At 34.0% G+C, this 19,799-nt stretch overlaps 3 protein-coding genes across 7 annotated transcripts; all 3 read left to right on the plus strand.

Annotated features, from left to right (window-relative positions):
- Window positions 1-4,149: 4,149 nt before the first annotated feature.
- LOC144546436 (non-canonical heme oxygenase HOZ, chloroplastic-like) lies at window positions 4,150-13,294 on the plus strand. 4 transcript variants are annotated; one of them, XR_013508781.1, is made up of 10 exons: window positions 4,156-4,488; window positions 4,579-4,758; window positions 4,865-4,967; window positions 5,246-5,325; window positions 5,412-5,489; window positions 5,607-5,698; window positions 6,110-6,221; window positions 6,369-6,494; window positions 7,121-7,342; window positions 13,185-13,294. XR_013508781.1 is itself a non-coding variant. In XM_078294977.1 (9 exons), the coding sequence occupies exons 1-9, from the start codon at window positions 4,195-4,197 to the stop codon at window positions 7,235-7,237; spliced, it is 1,182 nt and encodes a 393-aa protein (XP_078151103.1). In that variant the 5' UTR covers window positions 4,150-4,194; the 3' UTR covers window positions 7,238-7,547. The 4 variants fall into 4 exon arrangements, 1 of the variants encoding a protein (XP_078151103.1); XR_013508780.1 differs by lacking the exon at window positions 13,185-13,294 and adding an exon at window positions 7,384-7,547 and having other exon boundaries at window positions 7,121-7,346; XR_013508782.1 differs by lacking the exon at window positions 13,185-13,294 and adding an exon at window positions 7,369-7,547 and having other exon boundaries at window positions 7,121-7,332.
- LOC144546438 (oxysterol-binding protein-related protein 4C-like) lies at window positions 7,869-12,583 on the plus strand. Its single transcript, XM_078294980.1, has 7 exons — window positions 7,869-8,075; window positions 10,675-10,824; window positions 10,912-11,157; window positions 11,290-11,386; window positions 11,499-11,793; window positions 11,888-11,990; window positions 12,097-12,583. The coding sequence occupies exons 1-7, from the start codon at window positions 8,073-8,075 to the stop codon at window positions 12,373-12,375; spliced, it is 1,173 nt and encodes a 390-aa protein (XP_078151106.1). The 5' UTR covers window positions 7,869-8,072; the 3' UTR covers window positions 12,376-12,583.
- Window positions 13,295-14,496: 1,202 nt separating the features above from the next.
- On the plus strand, window positions 14,497-19,754 carry LOC144546437 (oxysterol-binding protein-related protein 4C-like). 2 transcript variants are annotated; one of them, XM_078294978.1, is made up of 7 exons: window positions 14,502-14,551; window positions 17,865-18,014; window positions 18,128-18,376; window positions 18,509-18,605; window positions 18,718-19,012; window positions 19,107-19,209; window positions 19,316-19,754. In XM_078294978.1, exons 1-7 carry the CDS (start codon window positions 14,549-14,551, stop codon window positions 19,592-19,594), a joined length of 1,176 nt encoding a protein of 391 aa, XP_078151104.1. In that variant the 5' UTR covers window positions 14,502-14,548; the 3' UTR covers window positions 19,595-19,754. The 2 variants fall into 2 exon arrangements, with proteins under 2 accessions (XP_078151105.1, XP_078151104.1); XM_078294979.1 differs by lacking the exon at window positions 17,865-18,014 and having other exon boundaries at window positions 14,497-14,551.
- The last annotated feature ends 45 nt before the right edge of the window (window positions 19,755-19,799 follow it).

Consider the following 19,799-nt stretch of genomic DNA (forward strand, 5'->3'; position numbering starts at 1 on the left):
CTAATCTGTCGATTAGAGGAGAATTCAACCTTTCGGCTTCAATTCGATCAAGTCTACCTAAAGGGATTGGTTTGGTTGAGAGAAGGCAATGGTCACATGACCTTGTTAGGGTTGATCTACCACTATAGGCACACCACATGCAATCACAGAAACACAAAGCAATCAAGACAAGCAAATTCACAATCAATTCAATCACAAGAGTTCATACAAGATCCAAATCAAGAAAAGCAACACAAATCAAGAAAATCCATCTACAAACCCTAGAAACGAAAGTCTACTACTCACAAGTCATGGATCTGTCCAGATATACAAGAAAAGAGATAGAGAAAGTCATGAAAGAACTAGATTGAAGATCGGGAATGGAGAAGGTGTAGATCCGTCGATTCTCGCCTCTTCCTCTTCCTTGATCTTCTCTTCTTGCTCCTTTGCTCTCTTTCTCTCTTTCACTGAGCTCTCAATCTGGAATAAAGTGGGATCCTCGAAAATGGAGAGATCCCCCGCTATATATAGCCTCTGCCAAGATTTGAATTCTGTCAGGCGGCACCTATGTACGGCCCGTACCAATTTGGTACGGCCAGGCCGTACAAGGTGGGAAGAAGGCTGAAACGGCTAAGTTTGGTACAGGTCGTACCAAGTTTGGTAAGGGCCGTACCAAGGTGTCCAAAAACGCCGTTTCTTCGTGTATTTTGCTCCAATCTTGCAGAAAACAAACAAACTCTCAGCAGTACCAAATTCTAAGAATATATCAATGAAATGCACATGGTTTTGACAATTTGGAACATGGATTTGGTATGAAATCAAGTCAAATATAGGCTAAATATGCGAGGTATCATTAACCATTAACCGGATTTGTGCATTTTGAGTCCGGGGAGTGGTTAACCGGACATTTCTATAAATTCCGGTTATTGGATAACCGGATTGGGTAAAAATCGAATTTCAACGGTGCATCGGTTATTTTTTGTAATTTGATTGAAGTTTTGGATATATATAAAAAAATCGGCAACTAATATTTGCGTGATTAAAAAGGACTAAATCATTCATTTTTCATTCGTACCATGCAAATTAAAATGTCAATAGATATACAGTAGTTTCTTAATATTGTTCTCACTTATAATATATATGTTAGATAGAAAAAAACTAAAGATGCCAAGTGCTCAAAACTGTCAAATAAATAAATATTTATTTGCTTCATATCAAATATATAGTTTTCATGTTTAAAAATTAGGATAATATGAGATATTGGAGGCATACCAATTTATTAGATCAGGAGGGATATTATTGGTGTTCATCCTCTCCATGAATCAATCTATTGTATGACATAAAATTTTATTTTTATCTGTATTTGTTTCGACGAATGCGTAAAGAAATAAAATGTAGAACTGTACATAAAAACACCTGAAGCAACACATGCCCATCCAACAACTCTAACTCTTATATACCGTAAATTTACCAAATATTTACTATTAGTTCATGTAGATTATAATGATATATGATTTTTATTTAAAAAAAAAACAATCTGCCTTTGAATCTTTTAGAGGTTATAAAATATACTGAGTAGATATTTGTAAATGAATAAATATTATTAAAACAAATATTTTCAAAACTTCATCCTACTTCTCAATCTATATTATAGGCACTGACAAAATATCAACACTGGGTGAAATTTTTTCTAAAAGAAATCAAGACTATCCAACATGTTTAAGAAACTTTAGAAAAAAAAATGAAGAACATCTGAAAGCAAAATTTAAAAGTTTTTCAACAAACAATATTGGAAGTACTCTGTGAACAAAGCTGATTTCCAGACAATTTTTCCACGAGACATTATGTACTCTTTAAAATATCTTGATAGTCTATATGAGAAATACTTGGTGTACTATCAATATATCAATATATCAGTATAATCTTATACTTAGGGTAAATATATTCTATTGACCTCAACAACCGAAAAATTACAAATAATATCAAATAATATCAACAGAGAGAAAAACCTTGGACTTAGGTTAAAATGTACAAAAAAAAAAATGTAAAAAAGCTACCAAAATATACTATAATAATGCTAAATTTGAACTACACCTGATCAATTAAATCGAAAACCGAACTTTTCCAGTTCTGTTAAGAATCAAATAAACAAGACCCAATGAACACCCCCAAGGTATTTAGTAATGCTTGATACAATTGGTATGTCATGACTTTTTTTTTAAAATGTGCTGAATTTTTGTGATTGAAGGAGAGCAAAGGCGACATATGCAATTGCGACGGCTGTTATTGAATCGAAGAACTCGACAACAGAGAATAAAATAAAATTGTAGAACATATTTATTTATAAAATACTCACATGGCATTCCGATCACTGTATGTGGGATATCTTTATACGTATTGATTGGTGTAGTTATTGTGCAGATTTACTGATATAAGATTGACTGTTAATACAATAATAAATAAACTAATAAACTAAAAATGTGTGTGTGTATATCACCACTCAAACAAATATAAAATGTATGATTATCATGTAATTATATAGACATGATATGTGCACTTTGTACTATTTTAATTACTCTTCTGAAATATTAATTACAAGTCATGTATTTACTAAGTCAACTAACTAATTAAAAGTCTGAAAGATTTAACTAAAACGTGGTCTTATTTTGTCCGCTTTTGTTTTATAAACTGGACCAAGTCAACTATATAACTAATCGAAGAATGCGTTTGCGTTTGCGTTTGCGTTTGCGTTTGGGTTTAGAAAAGGTTAATACCTTCAAAATGGGTATTGTTACTTTTTAAAGTCTATTGTAATGCAATTTAATTAGCTGTTGGGTTAAATGTTAAACTTGTAGCCATTTTCAATGAATCGAGGATCTTTTAGATAATAGAAATTAAATCAACTCTTCTTCTTAGGGCTGCAAATGGATTGGATAATATCCGATCGTATCCGGATCTGTATCTGACAATTAGATTAATATCTCTGCAAATATATATATGGATATGATTTTCAATTTTAATTATCTGTATCCGAATAGTAGATATATAGTATATAGTTTAATATATATTATAAAAATATTTATGTATAAATTTACAGATATTCGATATCCAACCCGTATCCATACGTATCTATTTAATATCCGATCCGTATTTGTATCTAAAAAATAAAAGCAGATACGAGCCATTTTAGTTCTCTTTTTTTTTTTAACCGAATTGTCATTTCGGTTCCAGCCATTTTCACAGATTTCGAGAAAAAATACGTTGAAAAATTATAGAAATGTCTCGGACCGAATTGCTATTTCGGTTCTTATAATTTTTGTAAAAGAAATAATAATAATATGTTGGTTTCATAAAAATCTTTTTTCTAATTATGGTTTATAAAAAAAAAAAATCGTCTTAGACCTCTCTATTTTTTATTTTGACCTGTATGTTTTATTATTATTATTTACTCCTGATAAATAATCAGCTTATGTTTGCGTGATTTGGAAAGGAGTGAATCATTCATTTTTTTAATGTGTATTATGCAAATTAAAATGTCAATAAATACACAGTGGTTTTTTATTATATCCTCACTTACAACATCTGAAAAATATGTTGCACAAAAAAAGAAAAGAAGTATATTAACTGCTCAAAACCCCCACATCAATATAAATATTTATTTGTTTTAGATCAAAATATATAGTGACCATTTCTAAAAAATTTAATTATTATAAAATATCAGAGAAATATTAATTAATTAGGTCCTACTACTCGTAAAGTTGGTCTTCATTTATAGTGGTAAGTGTAGACATATATAAATAACATACCAAGGTTCATCTCTTGCAAGAATATATTATTTGATATTTATTTTAGTTGGAGAAAAATTAATTGTAACTATTTATCAATTATATTTATAATATATCAAAAAGACTTCATAAGCAGAACGTACGTACGGCAACGATTGCATTTTATAGCGGACAGGAGTCACAGGACACGAAGGGGTCAGAGAGAGATAGAATGGGTCGATTCTGACCCACTGCATTGTTTGGATGTTGAATGTTGATATTTTGAAGCTTAAAAACGAAAAATATAAAATATAAAATATAAAATATAAAATATAAAATATAAAATATAAAATATAAAATATAAAATATAAAATATAAAATATAGGAATCGCCTCGGTGCGCTTTATCTCCGCCATCTAAAACTAAAACCCTCGTCTTTCATATTTGATCCATGGAGACTGTATCATCACCGTCGCGCTCTCTTCTGCCGGAGCTGTTGGGTCCCACTCGCTCTCCTCCCACCGTCACTCTCAGCCTCAATCGGAATCGCCGCCCCGTCTTCTTCCCCGCCGCCATCACCACCACCACCACCTCTTCTTCTTCTTCTTCTTCTTCTTCTTCCTCCTCTTCCCCCATTCGACCTCCGAGGAGACCCGTTCTTCTTCAGGCGCTTCCAAATGGATCCTCCAGTCAGTCTGGTGCTGGTGCTGATTCTCCTGATTTCTCTCTCCCAATTAATATTCAGGTTCTTCTCTTCTCTTCTCTTCTCTTTGATTATCCTTTCCATTGCACTACTTTTTCTGAGTATTTGTGGCAACTTCAAATTTACTCTTAGGTATCCAACCCCAATCTGGCATCAACTGAGAGTATGGATCAGAGCACACATGTCAGCACCGGCTTGAGCGGGTCACGTGCTGGATTGTTCAGAACACCCATATCAGGTGGGGTTCACAGCGCCACGTCAGTACATGATTTACCACCTCCAGCACTCGCTGTGCGAAACTTAATGGAACAGGTGATGCAATTGCAAATGCTATTATATACTTATAGTTATTTTTCTGATGCAACTGCAACTGTAACTGTAACTGTAACTGATATATATTTTTCGATGAACCAACCAGGCTCGATTTGCACACCTGTCAACCACAATGTCAAAGATGCACCATCGTAGAGCGGGCTATCCATTTGGTTCACTTGTCGACTTTGCATCTGATTCAATTGGCCGTAAGTTCCCTTCAATCTTCTACTCTTCATAGTTTAGTTTAATAAAAAGTTTCACATCAACCCCTCCAAAAGTTTATTATTTGTTTTTGCTCCTGTGAGGTGTTGCTTGGGGTTTACTCGTGCAACCATGCAATTCCTTATCTTCTCTACTGGTTCATGTTTCCAATATTACTGAAAAACTCAATCTAATAAAAAGGCAATGTAAAAGTCACCTATAGCAATGATATGTGATAATAACATGAATCTGATGTATATATATTTTTGTTTATTGTCAATAGATCCAATATTCTCACTATCACCGCTAGCAATTCACACGAGAAATCTATTGGCTGATCCCAGATGTACGCTTGTCGTCCAAGTATGTTAGCTTTAGTGGTTTTATCAGTCTCATCAAAGAAACCGGGAAAATTTATTCATCTTTCTAACTTGTTTAATTTTTCTCAGATTCCTGGATGGAGTGGATTATCAAATGCACGTGTCACAATTTTTGGTGATGTCGTGCCTCTCCCAGCTGAGCAGCAGGTATGTTTTTGTGTACTTCACTATTGCTGTCTGCCTGTCTCTCTTTATTTAAGGTTATGGTGATATTAATCCTCTGATAACTCAGATAATGTAATAAAAATTAATATGAAAACTCAGGATTGGGCACGGCAACAGTATATAGCGAAGCACCAGCAGTGGGCTTCCCAACAATGGGGCAATTTTTACTATTACCGCATGCAAACCATCGGGTAAGGGAAATTACAGCGTGTGAATCCAATTTTTTAGTACTTTCATTTGGTATAGAGTTATTGAGAGAGGGAGAAATGCTTATGATTTTGTTGTGATTTCGTCCTGTACAGGTCATATATGAACGGTTTATTGTGATTATTATGGTGCTTTGATTTTTTTTCTTTTCACCTTCTAATCCTGTCCGAAATGAACTCTGAAATTTTCAATACTGGATTTAAATTTTGTTGAAATGAAAGTATACAAATGGAAATATGATGGAACACAAAAAGCATGGTCATTGGATCCCTCTATTTCAGATCTTTGCTACTACTGTATGTCATATGTCATGCATGCTAACGAGTAGGACATATTTATTTAGTTATATATAATAATCGCATAGTTTTGATTTGTTATTAATTTTGAGAATGCAGTGATATCTATTTTATTGGGGGGTTTGGTACGGTGGCATGGGTAGATGTGAAGGCGTATGAGACCACTTGTCCTGACAAGATAGCTGCTACTGGAGGCGAGCAAAATCTCAAGGTAACTACTTGTGCAACAAACTTTGGTATCATTATCTGGTTTTTTATCTCTATTATTGGACTATAACCTAAAATGACACCAGTCCATGAATCCTGAGTAGATGAAGGGTGTTTTTGTAAAGTTTCCTTTTTGTTTTATTGGATATAGGAGCTGAATGCAATGTTTTCAAAGCCACTAAAAGAGCTGTTGTCGGCTGAAGTAGAGATTGATGATGCGGCTCTTATATCGGTTGATAGTAAAGGCACTGATATTCGTGTCAGACAAGGTGCTCAGGTAATGATATCTTCATACTATTTCTTCTCCAACATGTTATTATATTTTTTTTGGGGAATTTTTCTTGTGTTCCCCTCAAAATTTTTGAAATTATGAATTTCATAATTACCCCTGTAAATTTTCAATACTCACAAATTTACCCAATTTCTTACCTTTTTATATTACAACTCATTTTGAAATTTATAAAGTGCCCATGTTACCTCTTATTAACAAATAAAAATTATGTCATCTGTGTAAGACAAATGTTTAGCCTTCTAATGAACCGGTTGTGAGGCAAATCAAATGGTTCGTTTTTTATTTATTTATGACGTGCACACAAGCTTATACCCAAATGTTACTATGTATGTGTCAGAAGTATAGAAATGAGCTATTTGCTCTCGAAGACTGACCAAATAGAAGATGGAACATTTTTCTTACACAAACTACATACTTATTTTTAATAAAGGGTAAAATGGCAACTTTGTAAATTTAAAATGAGTATTAATGAAAAAACCAATAAATTGAGTACATGTGTGAGTTTACACAAGTTTAAAGGGGTAAATATGATATTATGAATTTTAGAGGGGGGAGCAAGTTATTTTTGCCTGTAGCTGTTTTCAACTAACGAGGTATATTTTGTATTGCAGTTTAATATCCAGAGGCTGTCATTTGAAGTGGAGCATGCAGTCGACACCCTTGAAGAAGCAAAAAAGGCACTTGAGAAAATAATTAAGAAAGGCTCTAAACCAAAACCGCAGAAATAATCCAAAGTCAAGTAACTTTTAGTGGAAGTTATCTTGTTTTATCAAATCAAATTAACTTTCAGAGAAGGAGAATAAAAGATATGGTAGGAGGACATGTAATAAAAGATTTAAGTAGTTTTCCTCAAAAAAAGAAAAGAAAAAGATTCAAGTAGTTGCTTGTTTTCTTTTTGGATTCTGGTAAGGGACAGGGACATGACGTGTACTGAGATAAAATGTTGTGTATTAGATTAGTATGCTTGATTATTATTATTATTTTTTTTTTTCTGTGGAAGGAAGGAGGTTTTTCTTTAATTTTAGTATCTGATTGAAATTATTGTTTGCACATTTAGTACGTGGGTTTTTATTTTTTAATTTTTAATTTTTGAGAATAGCAGCACATTTGGTACGTGTGAAGGGAGATAAGAATGGTGATGCGTTGGCGCGTGAGGAGCAGCGACGAAAGACACTAAGAGTAAGACAGAGAGCATTTTGTTTCTACAGTAGCGCGTTTTGAATTAAAGTGTGGGGCGCTCGTTCTCTTCTCCTCCCTTTCCCTAGACAGAGAGATTCCCGAAACAGCGTACGGTTATTTAAATATTATATATTTTATATCATATCTCCTACATAACAGAGACAGAACATAACCCTTCCTACCATCTCCTACAAAACCTTAAATATTTCATACCAGAGATAGAGAGAGAGAGAGAGAGAGAGAGAGAGAGAGAGAGAGAGAGAAAGAGGGAAAGATCGATATCAGTTACCGTTCAAAACAAAATCAAAACAAGGAAGAAAGAACAAAGAAAAGAAAGAGATCAATCGTTGCGTTTGAAAAGGCGCTCCAAATTTAGGAGAAAACATGGTAAGTATTTTCCATTATTTCTTCTCAACAGAAATTGGTCACTAAAATTCCTTCCATTTCGTATTCAAAATTGTTACCAATGGATAAAGGAATTGATTCCGCCCAAAAGTGTGATTTCATAGTTGGACCCACCCCATCATTCTTTTCTTTTTCCCCCTTTAATAATTTTGCATTGGGACGCCTTTATTGTGTAGATAAATTAGTTGGTATCTTGAAAAGGTCATAGACAGTATATATAATAATCGCTTTCTCTTTGTGGATGCCACGCATGCATCTCTTTCTTTCTTTCTCACTAGATACTTTCTTTCGGCAAATATGATCCACAAATTAATTAAGACAGGTTTTCAAATTTGAAATTGTAAATCAATCATTTTTTTTTTCTTTTTTAAGAAAATATTTTGGTGGTAAGTAGTAATATTTTAATCCATAGGGATGCGAGAGAAGTGTGGGTTACGCGTGGCTTCATTTGTAAGTTTGGACATATATATATGTATAGGGATCGGATGACATCCTTCTTTGGTGACATCGGATGACACCATGTATTTTCAAAGTCTAAACGGTCGATCCAAACCGTTCAACTTAATAGATATGTTAAAATGTGCTTGTAGATCAAATTTTATATTTTTCTGAATTTTTTTACTATTTAGTAAGATGGGTACAAAAATTCAATGATCTGAATATAGCGATTTTGTTAAATACTTAATAAATTGTAAAAAAATTTCAAAAAATGTAAAATTTGATCTGCAAGCACATTTTAACATATCCATCAAGTTGAACGGTTTGGATCAACCGTTTGGACTTTAAAAACTTTGAAAATGCACGATGTTATTCGATGTCACCAAAAAAGGGTGTCATCCGATCCCTCCTCTCTCTATATATATATATATAGAGTTAGGCTGGGGTGTTATGGATAGCATAGTGGCCTCTATGCTACGGCTCAATATTCGAGTTTTCAAAATCCAAACCGTTCATCTTATTCTCCATATTAATATCTGCTTGGAGACCAAATTTTACATTTTTCTGAATTTTTTTACTATTTATTAAGTATTTTACAAAATTGTTGATCCAACGGTGACTGCACAAAACAGTAAAACCGTTGGATTAGCGATTTTCAAAGTGGCTTAATAAATAGTAAAAAAAATTCAGAAAATTATAAAATTTGGTCTCCAAGCAGATATTAATATGGAGAAAAGATGAACGGTTCGGATCGACCGTTTGGATTTTGAAAACTCGAATATTGAGCCGTAGCATAGAGGCCACTATGCTATCCATAGCATCCCAGCCTAACTCTATATCTATATATATATATATATATATATATATACATAGGACTTGGCTATGGTGCTATGGGTAGCTAAGAGGCCTCCCGTGCTACGGCTCAATATTCGACTTTTCAAAATTCTAACGGTCGATCCGAACCGTTCATCTTGTTATCCATATTAATATGTGCTTGGAGACCAAATTTTCCATTTTTTGGAAATTTTTTACTATTTTTTTAGATTTATTGAAAATCGCTGTTTTTCAGACAAATCTGGACCATAAAAAACAGCGATATTCAATAAATCTAAAAAAATAGTAAAAAATTTCCAAAAAATGTAAAATTTGGTCTCCAAACACATATTAATATGGAGAACAAGATGAACGGTTCGGATCGACCGTTAGAATTTTGAAAAGTCGAATATTGAGCCGTAGCACGGGAGGCCTCTTAGCTACCCATAGCATATTAGCCAAATCCTATATATATATATATATATATATATATATAGTATGGCTAACGCGCTTCCTCTAGCATATGGGCCGAAATGCTTCCGGTGGAAATTTAAAATTTCAAAATCCAAAAAGTCGATCTGAACCGTTCATCTTCTTCTCCATATTAATATATGCTTGGAGACCAAATTTTACATTTTTCTGAAATTTTTTACTATTTATTAAGCCACTTTGAAAATTGCTGATCCAACGGTGACTTACCAAACAGTAAAAATCAGAAGCTACCGTTGGATCAGCGATTTTCAAAATGACTTAATAAATAGTAAAAAATTTCAGAAAAATGTAAAATTTGGTCTCCAAGCAGATATTAATATGGAGAAGAAGATGAACGGTTCATATCGACTTTTTGGATTTTGAAATTTCAACTTTCCACCGGAAGCATTTCGGCCCATATGCTAGAGGAAGCGCGTTAGCCGTACTATATATATATATATATATATATATATATATATATATATATATATATTTGAATAAAACAAACCCCATTTGGCATAAGTTGATTGTGACATGTGAACTCTTTCTTTTTTCTAATCTAATCTACACTAATATAATATTTTTGTTTTCTTCATTTTAATTCTAACATGTAATTAATTAGGTGACGCAATGTATTTTAATTTTGTTTATTCTTCAAGACTTGTACAGTTGTACTCTAGCTAGCAGCTGAATACATCATTCCATTATTTTCCTTTCTGATGGTCACACACACACACACACACACACTAGGACTGAGGTATGCATCATGCATGCATTCTGTATATATATTTATATTATATACATATATAATTAATCTGAAACTTGGTTATGACAAATTAATGGGGGGATGTGGGGCCAGGTGGAGGAGACTGTATCGAGAGTCGTGCTGACGCCGCCACTGGCTTTGGAAGGTGGTCTGGCAGAAGAGATGCGACCTCCTAACATGGTCCAGCGGGTGCTAAGCCTCTTTCGCAATATCCGACCCGGATCCGATCTCACTCAATTCCAGGTTTTTTTCAACAACATATAATATATAAATATATATACTCTCTAGCCATTGCCATGCCAAAACTGAATGAAATATAATTAAATGTAGCTTCCCCCTCTATTCAACATGCCGAAATCGCAACTACAATGCTATGGAGAAGGAGTATATTGCATAGGAGAGGATTACCTGTGCAGGTGTGCCAGAGCAGAGACGAGCCGAGAGAGATTCGCCTCGGTCGTTGCCTGGAGCATATCCACCACACGACCCGCCATTTTTGGTTTGGCCCCATTCAATCCCATCTTAGGTGAGACTCACCATGTCTCCAGGGGAAACCTCAATGTTCTACTTGAGCAGGTAATTCCAATTTCAGTATTACCCCTGTAATTTTCATCAGTTTTAAAAGACACTTAATTTGATACATATCTTGTGTAAAATATACATAATTTAAATTTTCACATTATAACAGTATAAGCTTCAATGCACTAGGTTTCTCATCATCCTCCTGTCTCGGCACTTCATGCGACCGATTCAGAGGAAAACATAGAGTTGGTTTGGAGCCAACATTCAGTTCCAAAATTTTACGGTAAATTTAGAATAGTTCCAACTTGATCTCAGTTAATTATTCCGTGCATGTACAAACAAAAGACAAGTTACCATTTACATCCTTTTTTTTTGGTGGGACGGTATGATAACAGGTACCAGTGTCGAAGCGGTGATACATGGAAAAAGGCAATTGTGGCTGAAATCCCACAACGAGAAGTACGAAATGAATGCCCCAAATTTGGTGATTAGAATTTTGCCTAAACCATGCATGGAGTGGAGCGGCACCGTCAGAATAAAGTGTAAAGAGTCTGGTCTTGAGGCCGAAATATGTTATTACAGAGGCAACTCTTTTTGGGGATTTGGGGGCAATCCCAGGTGCATCAAAGGAAAGATCTTCAATACCAGTACACAAAAACTCGTCTATGAGATCAGTGGCCATTGGGACAAGTAAGTGTATATATATTATTGTTCAATTTTAATTTCTGATTTATATTATCTTATCTTTTATTAATTTAAATACTAAAAGTAAATTTGCATCTAGAAATGTGTCATTGAAGGATGTTGAAAATGGGGAGGTTCAAGTGCTCTATGATGCTAAGAAGGCGATATCAAAACTCGAGACTCCTGTCTTGAATAATGCAAAGGTACTTTTAAAAGCCGAGGAGTATTTTTCTGTTTAACATTATAGACTTTCATTTTTCTTAATAAATTGATTTTATCTTTTTTTAACTTAACTTTGTCTTGTTTCAGGGATTATCTGAGACGGAATCAGCAATAGTATGGGGTGAGGTGAGCGAAGCGATCATGAACAAGGATTGGGAGAGAGCAAGGGAAGCAAAGAGAAAGATAGAGGAGACACAGAGAGCATTATCTAGAGAGAGAAAGGAGAAGGAGCAATTAGTGTGGATGCCCAAGCATTTCTCTGTTTCTCAAACCAAGGAAAGCCAGTGGGAGTGCTCTCCCTTGAATGAATCTGTACCACAAGCCCCAATATTTGTACCAGTACCTCCTTCACCAATACCAGACTAATTCTAATTTTGTGGTGATCATGCATGTTAATTCATTAATTAGATTAGATTAGATTAGATTAGATATTTATAGCTAGCAGTGAGGAATTACATCATAATTTATAATAAATAAAGAACAAATCATGATATATGAAGTTTTTATTTTCTTTTTGTTTGAATAATATAAATGAAGCAATACATAATCTGTACATTTTAGCTAGATAGATCAATCAAAGTACTAGTAGAAATACAAGAAGGCAAAGACGAGAAATAACAGCAGATTATAATAAGTTGCACTTGCTGCTGAGCTTGTCATGTCAAAGTCTAACAGTTCACCACCTCTGCTGCTGCTGCTAGTACTGGTAAATGTACCTGTGGTGCTATTTTCCGGTGGAGTACTGCCGACTGTACCTGTGGTGCTAATTTGTGGTGGAGTACTGCCGACCAAAGTACCATCTGATCTCTTCATACTGCAATACAGTCAGGCAAGGTGCCCAGGTGATAATATCTTCATACTATTTTTTCTCAAAAATTTTGAAATTATGTATTGCCCCCTTAGAAATTCATAATATCATATTTACCCCTTTCAATTTTCAAAACTCACAACTGTACCCAATTCTTACCTTTTCTATTAGAACTCATATCAAATTTATAAATTTTATCCTTTATTAAAAAAGAAAAAAATATGTCATCTGTGTAAGACAAATGTTTAGCCTTGTAATTAACCGGTTGTGAGTTTACAAAATTTAAAGTGGTAAATATGATATTATGAATTTTAGAGGGGGGAATACGTTATTTTTTCCTGTAGATGTTTTCAACTAATAAGATGATATTTAAGTAGTTGCTTGTTTTCTTTTTGGATTCTGGCAAGGGACATGAAATTTACTGAGATGGCAAGGGACATGAAATTTACTGAGATAAAATATTGTGTATTAGATTAGTATGCTTGATTATTATTATTATTTTTTTCTGTGAAAGGAAGGAGTTTTTTCTTTAGTTTTAGTATCTGATTAAAAATTATTGTTTGCACATTTAGTACGTGTGAAGGGAAGTAGCCATAGGAATGGTGATGCGTTGGCGCGTGGAGAAGCGAGCAAAGAGCATTTTGTTTCTAATTAAAAGCACTTTTTAGTTGGCAGTTGGCAGCATAGTGATCAATTTTGCGTATTATATCTGAATAATTTGTTTTTTTTTGTGATGTCGAACCGAACGCTGAATTATTCTGTTGACCGAACTTTGACCGAATTAAATTCGAATAATTTGCAAATTTTACTAATTTTTTCTGAATTTTTACCGAAGTTTTCCTGAATTTTTCCCAAAAAATATATTTTCTTTTCTTTTTCTCTTTCTTATAGGATTGAGATCTTTGATTTAGATAATTCCGAATTATTTCCGAATTATATCCAAATTATTTCCGAATCACAAATTTTTCACCTCGCTGAATGGAACCGAATAATTCATAGTGACAAATTGGCAGTTGGCATTAGTGCATTTTGAATTATAAGTGTGGGGCACTTTATAATAACATTAACAACTTTTAAGTGGCTTTTAATCACTGTCAAATAAATATAAATAGTATCTTATGTCATCTATCTCATTCTACATATTCCCGAAACAGCGTACAGTTATTTAAATATTATATATATATATACATATATATATTTTATATCAGAGTAAAGCTAGGGTGTAATGTGCTTATCAAGAGAATTTGGTGAGCACAACTTCAAAAGTTCATCAGATCGACTTCAAACGTCAAATTTAAACCGTTGAAATCCATGTGAATGCAAAATTTTGAAAGTTTTGAGTTTATTTGCTACACGGTCAAAGAAATAATAAAAATTAACTATATAAAACAACTTATAAATTAACTTAATAAAATGTTCATTTCTTTGACCGCTTGATCGTGTAGCAAATGAACTCGAAACTTTCAAAATTTTGCATGCACATGCATCACTCATGAAGCACATGAATTTCAACGGTTTAGATTCAGCATTTGAAGTCGATCCGATGAACTTTTGGAGTTGTGCTCACCAAACTCTCTTGATGAGCACATCACACCCTAGCTTTACTCTTTATATCATATCTCTTACATAACCCTTCCTACCATCTCCTACAAAACCTTTCATATTTCATATTTCAAAGAAAGAGATCAATCGTTGCATTTGAAAAGGCGCGCTCCAGATTTAGGAGAAAACATGGTAAGTCTTTTCCATTATTTCTTCTCAACAGAAATTGGTCACTAATCAATCCTCCATCAAATAAAATTCCTTCCTTTTCGTATTCAAAATTGTTACCAAGGAATAAAGGCATTGATTCCGTTCGAAAGTGTGATTTCATAGTTCGACCCCATCATCCTTTTTTTTTTTTTTTACCCTTTAATAATTTTGCACTGGGAGACCTTTATTGTGTAGATAAATTAGTTGGTATTTGGAAAAGGTCATAGACAGTTAGGGGTGACAACAAATCAAACCGAATCGAACCTACTCTAATTTGAGTTTGATTTGAATAAGATTCGAAACCGAACTGGGTTTGATTTGTTTCGAATCGAATTAATTGCAAACTATGTATTTTTTGAATCGAATTACGAACTAATTTTTTTATACATTAATTTTCTTCTCACGGGACAATTCACACGGCTTTCTTTTACCTTTCACGAATTCAGACTAATGAATTATAGGCTAGTTTATTAGTTGTTAGCTGCTATAATTCTGCCAACTGAACATAGAAAAGTGCAAGACTGATAGTTGCTACATTAACTCTCACAATTGCCACTAAAATACTCAAAAAAGAGTTTCAGTGTGACATCAAAGTATGAAATTAGTGTTTTTAAGTTGAAAAATTGTTCATGAAAAAATACATCACAACAAATAATCATAAAATGAGGATTAAGTATGAGAACTGAAATATGCAGTAAAACAAGTAATCGTGCAAGAACTTAGTGTTTTGAGAGCCAGGGAGCGTCGGATATGTTAAATTATGACTCTCTATCTTGGATTTTAATTTCATTAGGTAAATGAACGGCCGATGTTATTATGAGATTCGAACCATAAAAGTTCGCGAATCCATTTCAATCGAACCAGACCTAGTTTGAATTTGGTTTGAATTAATTTCAAACCGAACCTGGTTTGGTTCGTTTCAGTTTAAATTAATTTCAAATTGAATTAATTCGAATCAAACCCAAATCAAACTCAAATCGAATCACGAACTACAAATTTTTTTTGCCAGCCCTATAGACAGTATATAATAATCGCTTTCTCTTTGTGGATGCCATGCATGTTCTTTCTTTCTCACTAGATACTTTCTTTCGGCAAATATGATCCACAAATTAAGACAGGTTTTCAAATTTGAAATTGGAAATCAATCATTTTTTTTTCTTTTTTAAGAAAATATTTTGGTGGTAAGTAGGAATAGTTTAATCCATAGGGATGCGAGAGAAGTGTGGGTTACGCGTGGCTTCATTTGTAAGTTTGGAGATATATATGTATATTTATAGGTGAATAAAACAAATCTCATTTAGGGAGTTGGCTACGGTGCTACGTGTAGCATAGAGAGTTTTCATGCAACGGTTTAATATTTGAGTTTTTTAAATTTTAACGGTCCATCTGAACCGTTTAACATGATATCTACCTATCTAAAAAATTCTAAAAATTCTAAAATTTGATTTGCAAGTACATATTCATATGGAGATCATATTGAATGGTTCGGATCGACTGTTAGGATTATAAAAACTCAAATATTGAGCCGTTGCACAGAGACCCTCCATGCTACGTATATCATATTAGCATTTTCCACCCATTTGGCATAAGTTGATTGTGACATGCATGTGAACTCTTTCTTTTTTGTAATATATAATCTCCACTAATATAATATTTTTGTTTTCTTCATTTTAGTTCTAACAAGTAATTAATTAGGTGACGCAATGTCTTTTAATTTTGTTTATTCTTCAAGACTTGTACTCTAGCTAGCTGGATACATCATTCCGTTATTTTCCTTCTGATGTCAAATTAAGATCACTTGATGGTCATATATACAACTAGGACTGAGGCATGCATCATGCATGCATTCTGTGTATATATTTATATTATATACATAGAGGTTGGCTAAGATCAAAGTGGTAGTTCCTGAGCTTTGGTGTTATCAATTCGTTTTTTATTTTTCAAAGTTCAAAACGTCGATCCGAACCGTTCAAGTTGTTCTCCATATTAAATTGTGCTTGGAGACCAAATTTTACATTTTTTCTGAATTTTTTTACTATTTATTAAGCCACTTTGAAAACAGCTGATCCAACGGTGGCTTCTGATTTTACTGTTTTGGTAAGCCACCGTTGGATCAGCTGTTTTCAAAGTGGCTTAATAAATAGTAAAAAAATTCAGAAAAATATAAAATTTGGTCTCCAAGTACAATTTAATATGGAGAACAACTTGAACGGTTCGGATCGATGTTTTGAACTTTGAAAATTGAAAAATAAATTGGTAGCACCAAAGTTCAGGAACTACCACTTTGATCTTAGCCAACCTCTATATACATATATATATATATATATATAGAGTACGGCTAACGCGCTTCCTCTAGCATATGGGCCGAAATGCTTCCGGTGAAAATTTGAAATTTCAAAATCCAAAAAGTCGATCTGAACCGTTCATCTTCTTCTCCATATTAATATCTGCTTGGAGACCAAATTTTACATTTTTCTGAAATTTTTTACTATTTATTAAGCCACTTTGAAAATTGCTGATCCAACGGTGGCTTGCCAAACAGTAAAAATCAGAAGCTACCGTTGGATCGGCGATTTTCAAAGTGGCTTAATAAATAGTAAAAAAATTCATAAAAATGTAAAATTTGGTCTCCAAGCAGATATTAATATGGAGAAGGAGATGAACGGTTCAGATCGACTTTTTGAATTTTGAAATTTCAAATTTCCACCGGAAGCATTTCGGCCCATATGCTAGAGGAAGCGCGTTAGCCGTACTCTATATATATATATATATATATATATATATATATATATATATGAGATAGGCTACGGTGAGTTGCGAAGTAAAACGCGTTTCTACTTCACGCCGTATTTTTATTTTGAAAGCCCAAACGACAGATCCGAACCGTTAGATGTTTAATCCATATTGAAATGTGCTTGGAGACCAAATTTTACATTTTTTGGAATTTTTTTACTATTTATTAAGCATTTTTGAAAACTGCTGTTTTGCTGTGAACAGTAAAAAACAGTAAAATTTTGTGAACCCTCAGATCAGCGGCATTCAAAATTGCTTAATAAATAGTAAAAAAATTCCAAAAAATGTAAAATTTGGTCTCCAAGCACATTTCAATATGGAGAACAAGATGAACGGTTCGGATCTACGTTTTGAACTTTAAAATCACAAAATATGAGCGTGAAGTAAAATAGTCGCTTTACTTCGCAACTCACCGTAGCCCCGCTCTATATATATATATATATATATAATTAATCTGAAACTTGGTTATGACAAATAATGGGGGATGTGGGGCCAGGTGGAGGAGACTGAGACTGTATGGAGAGTGGTGCTGACGCCGCCACTGGCTTTGGAAGGTGGTCTGGCAGAAGAGATGCGACCGCCTAACATGGTCCAGCAGGTGCTAAGCCTCTTTCGCAATATCCGACCCGGATCCGATCTCGCTCAATTCCAGGTTTTTTTCAACAACATATAATATATAAATATATATGCTCTCTAGCCATTGCCATTGCCATTGCCATTGCCATGCCAAAACTGAATGAAATATATATAATTAATTAAATGTAGCTTCCCCCGCTATTCAACATACCGAAATCACAACTTCAATGCTACGGAGAAGGAGTATATTGCATAGGAGAGGATAATTACCTGAGCAGGTGTGCCAGAGGAGAGACGAGCCAAGAGAGATTCGCCTCGGTCGTTGCCTGGAGCATATCCACCACACGACCCGCCATTTTTGGTTTGGCCCCATTCAATCCCATCTTAGGTGAGACTCACCATGTCTCCAGGGGAAACCTCAATGTTCTACTTGAGCAGGTAATTCCAATTTCAGTATTACTCCTCTAATTTTCATCAGTTTTAAAAGACACTTAATTTGATACATATCTTGTGTAAAAAATACATAATTTCAATTTTCACATAATAACAGTATAAGCTTCAATGCACTAGGTTTCTCATCATCCTCCTGTCTCGGCATTTCATGCGACCGATTCAGAGGAAAACATAGAGTTGGTTTGGAGCCAACATTCAGTTCCAAAATTTTACGGTAAATTTAGAATAGTTCCAACTTGATCTCAGTTAATTATTCCGTGCATGTACAAACAAAAGACAAGTTACCATTTACATCCTTTTTTTTTGGTGGGACGGTATGATAACAGGTACCAGTGTCGAAGCGGTGATACATGGAAAAAGGCAATTGTGGCTGAAATCCCACAATGAGAAGTACGAAATGAATGCCCCAAATTTGGTGATTAGAATTTTGCCTAAACCATGCATGGAGTGGAGCGGCACCGTCAGAATAAAGTGTACAGAGTCTGGTCTTGAGGCCGAAATATGTTATTACAGAGGTAACTCTTTTTGGGGATTTGGGGGCAATCCCAGGTGCATCAAAGGAAAGATCTTCAATACCAGTACACAAAAACTCGTCTATGAGATCAGTGGCCATTGGGACAAGTAAGTGTATATATATTATTGTTCCATTTTAATTTCTGATTTATATTATCTTATCTTTTATTAATTTAAATACTAAAAGTAAATTTGCATCTAGAAATGTGTCATTGAAGGATGTTGAAAATGGGGAGGTTCAAGTGCTCTATGATGCTAAGAAGGCGATATCAAAAATCGAGACTCCTGTCTTGAATAATGCAAAGGTACTTTTAAAAGCCGAGGAGTATTTTTCTGTTTAACATTATAGACTTTCATTTTTCTTAATAAATTGATTTTATCTTTTTTTAACTCAACTTTGTCTTGTTTCAGGGATTATCTGAGACGGAATCAGCAATAGTATGGGGTGAGGTGAGCGAAGCGATCATGAACAAGGATTGGGAGAGAGCGAGGGAAGCAAAGAGAAAGATAGAGGAGACACAGAGAGCATTATCTAGAGAGAGAAAGGAGAAGGAGCAATTAGTGTGGATGCCCAAGCATTTCTCTGTTTCTCAAACCAAGGAAAGCCAGTGGGAGTGCTCTCCCTTGAATGAATCTGTACCACAAGCCCCAATATTTGTACCAGTACCTCCTTCACCAATACCAGACTAATTCTAATTTTGTGGTGATCATGCATGTTAATTCATTAATTAGATTAGATTAGATTAGATTAGATTAGATATTTATAGCTAGCAGTGAGGAATTACATCATAATTTATAATAAATAAAGAACAAATCATGATATATGAAGTTTTTATTTTCTTTTTGTTTGAATAATATAAATGAAGCAATACATAATCTGTACATTTTAGCTAGA

The sequence above is a fragment of the Carex rostrata genome, chromosome 29, assembly GCF_964058835.1.
Source record: "Carex rostrata chromosome 29, lpCarRost1.2, whole genome shotgun sequence".
Lineage (NCBI taxonomy): Eukaryota > Viridiplantae > Streptophyta > Magnoliopsida > Poales > Cyperaceae > Carex > Carex rostrata.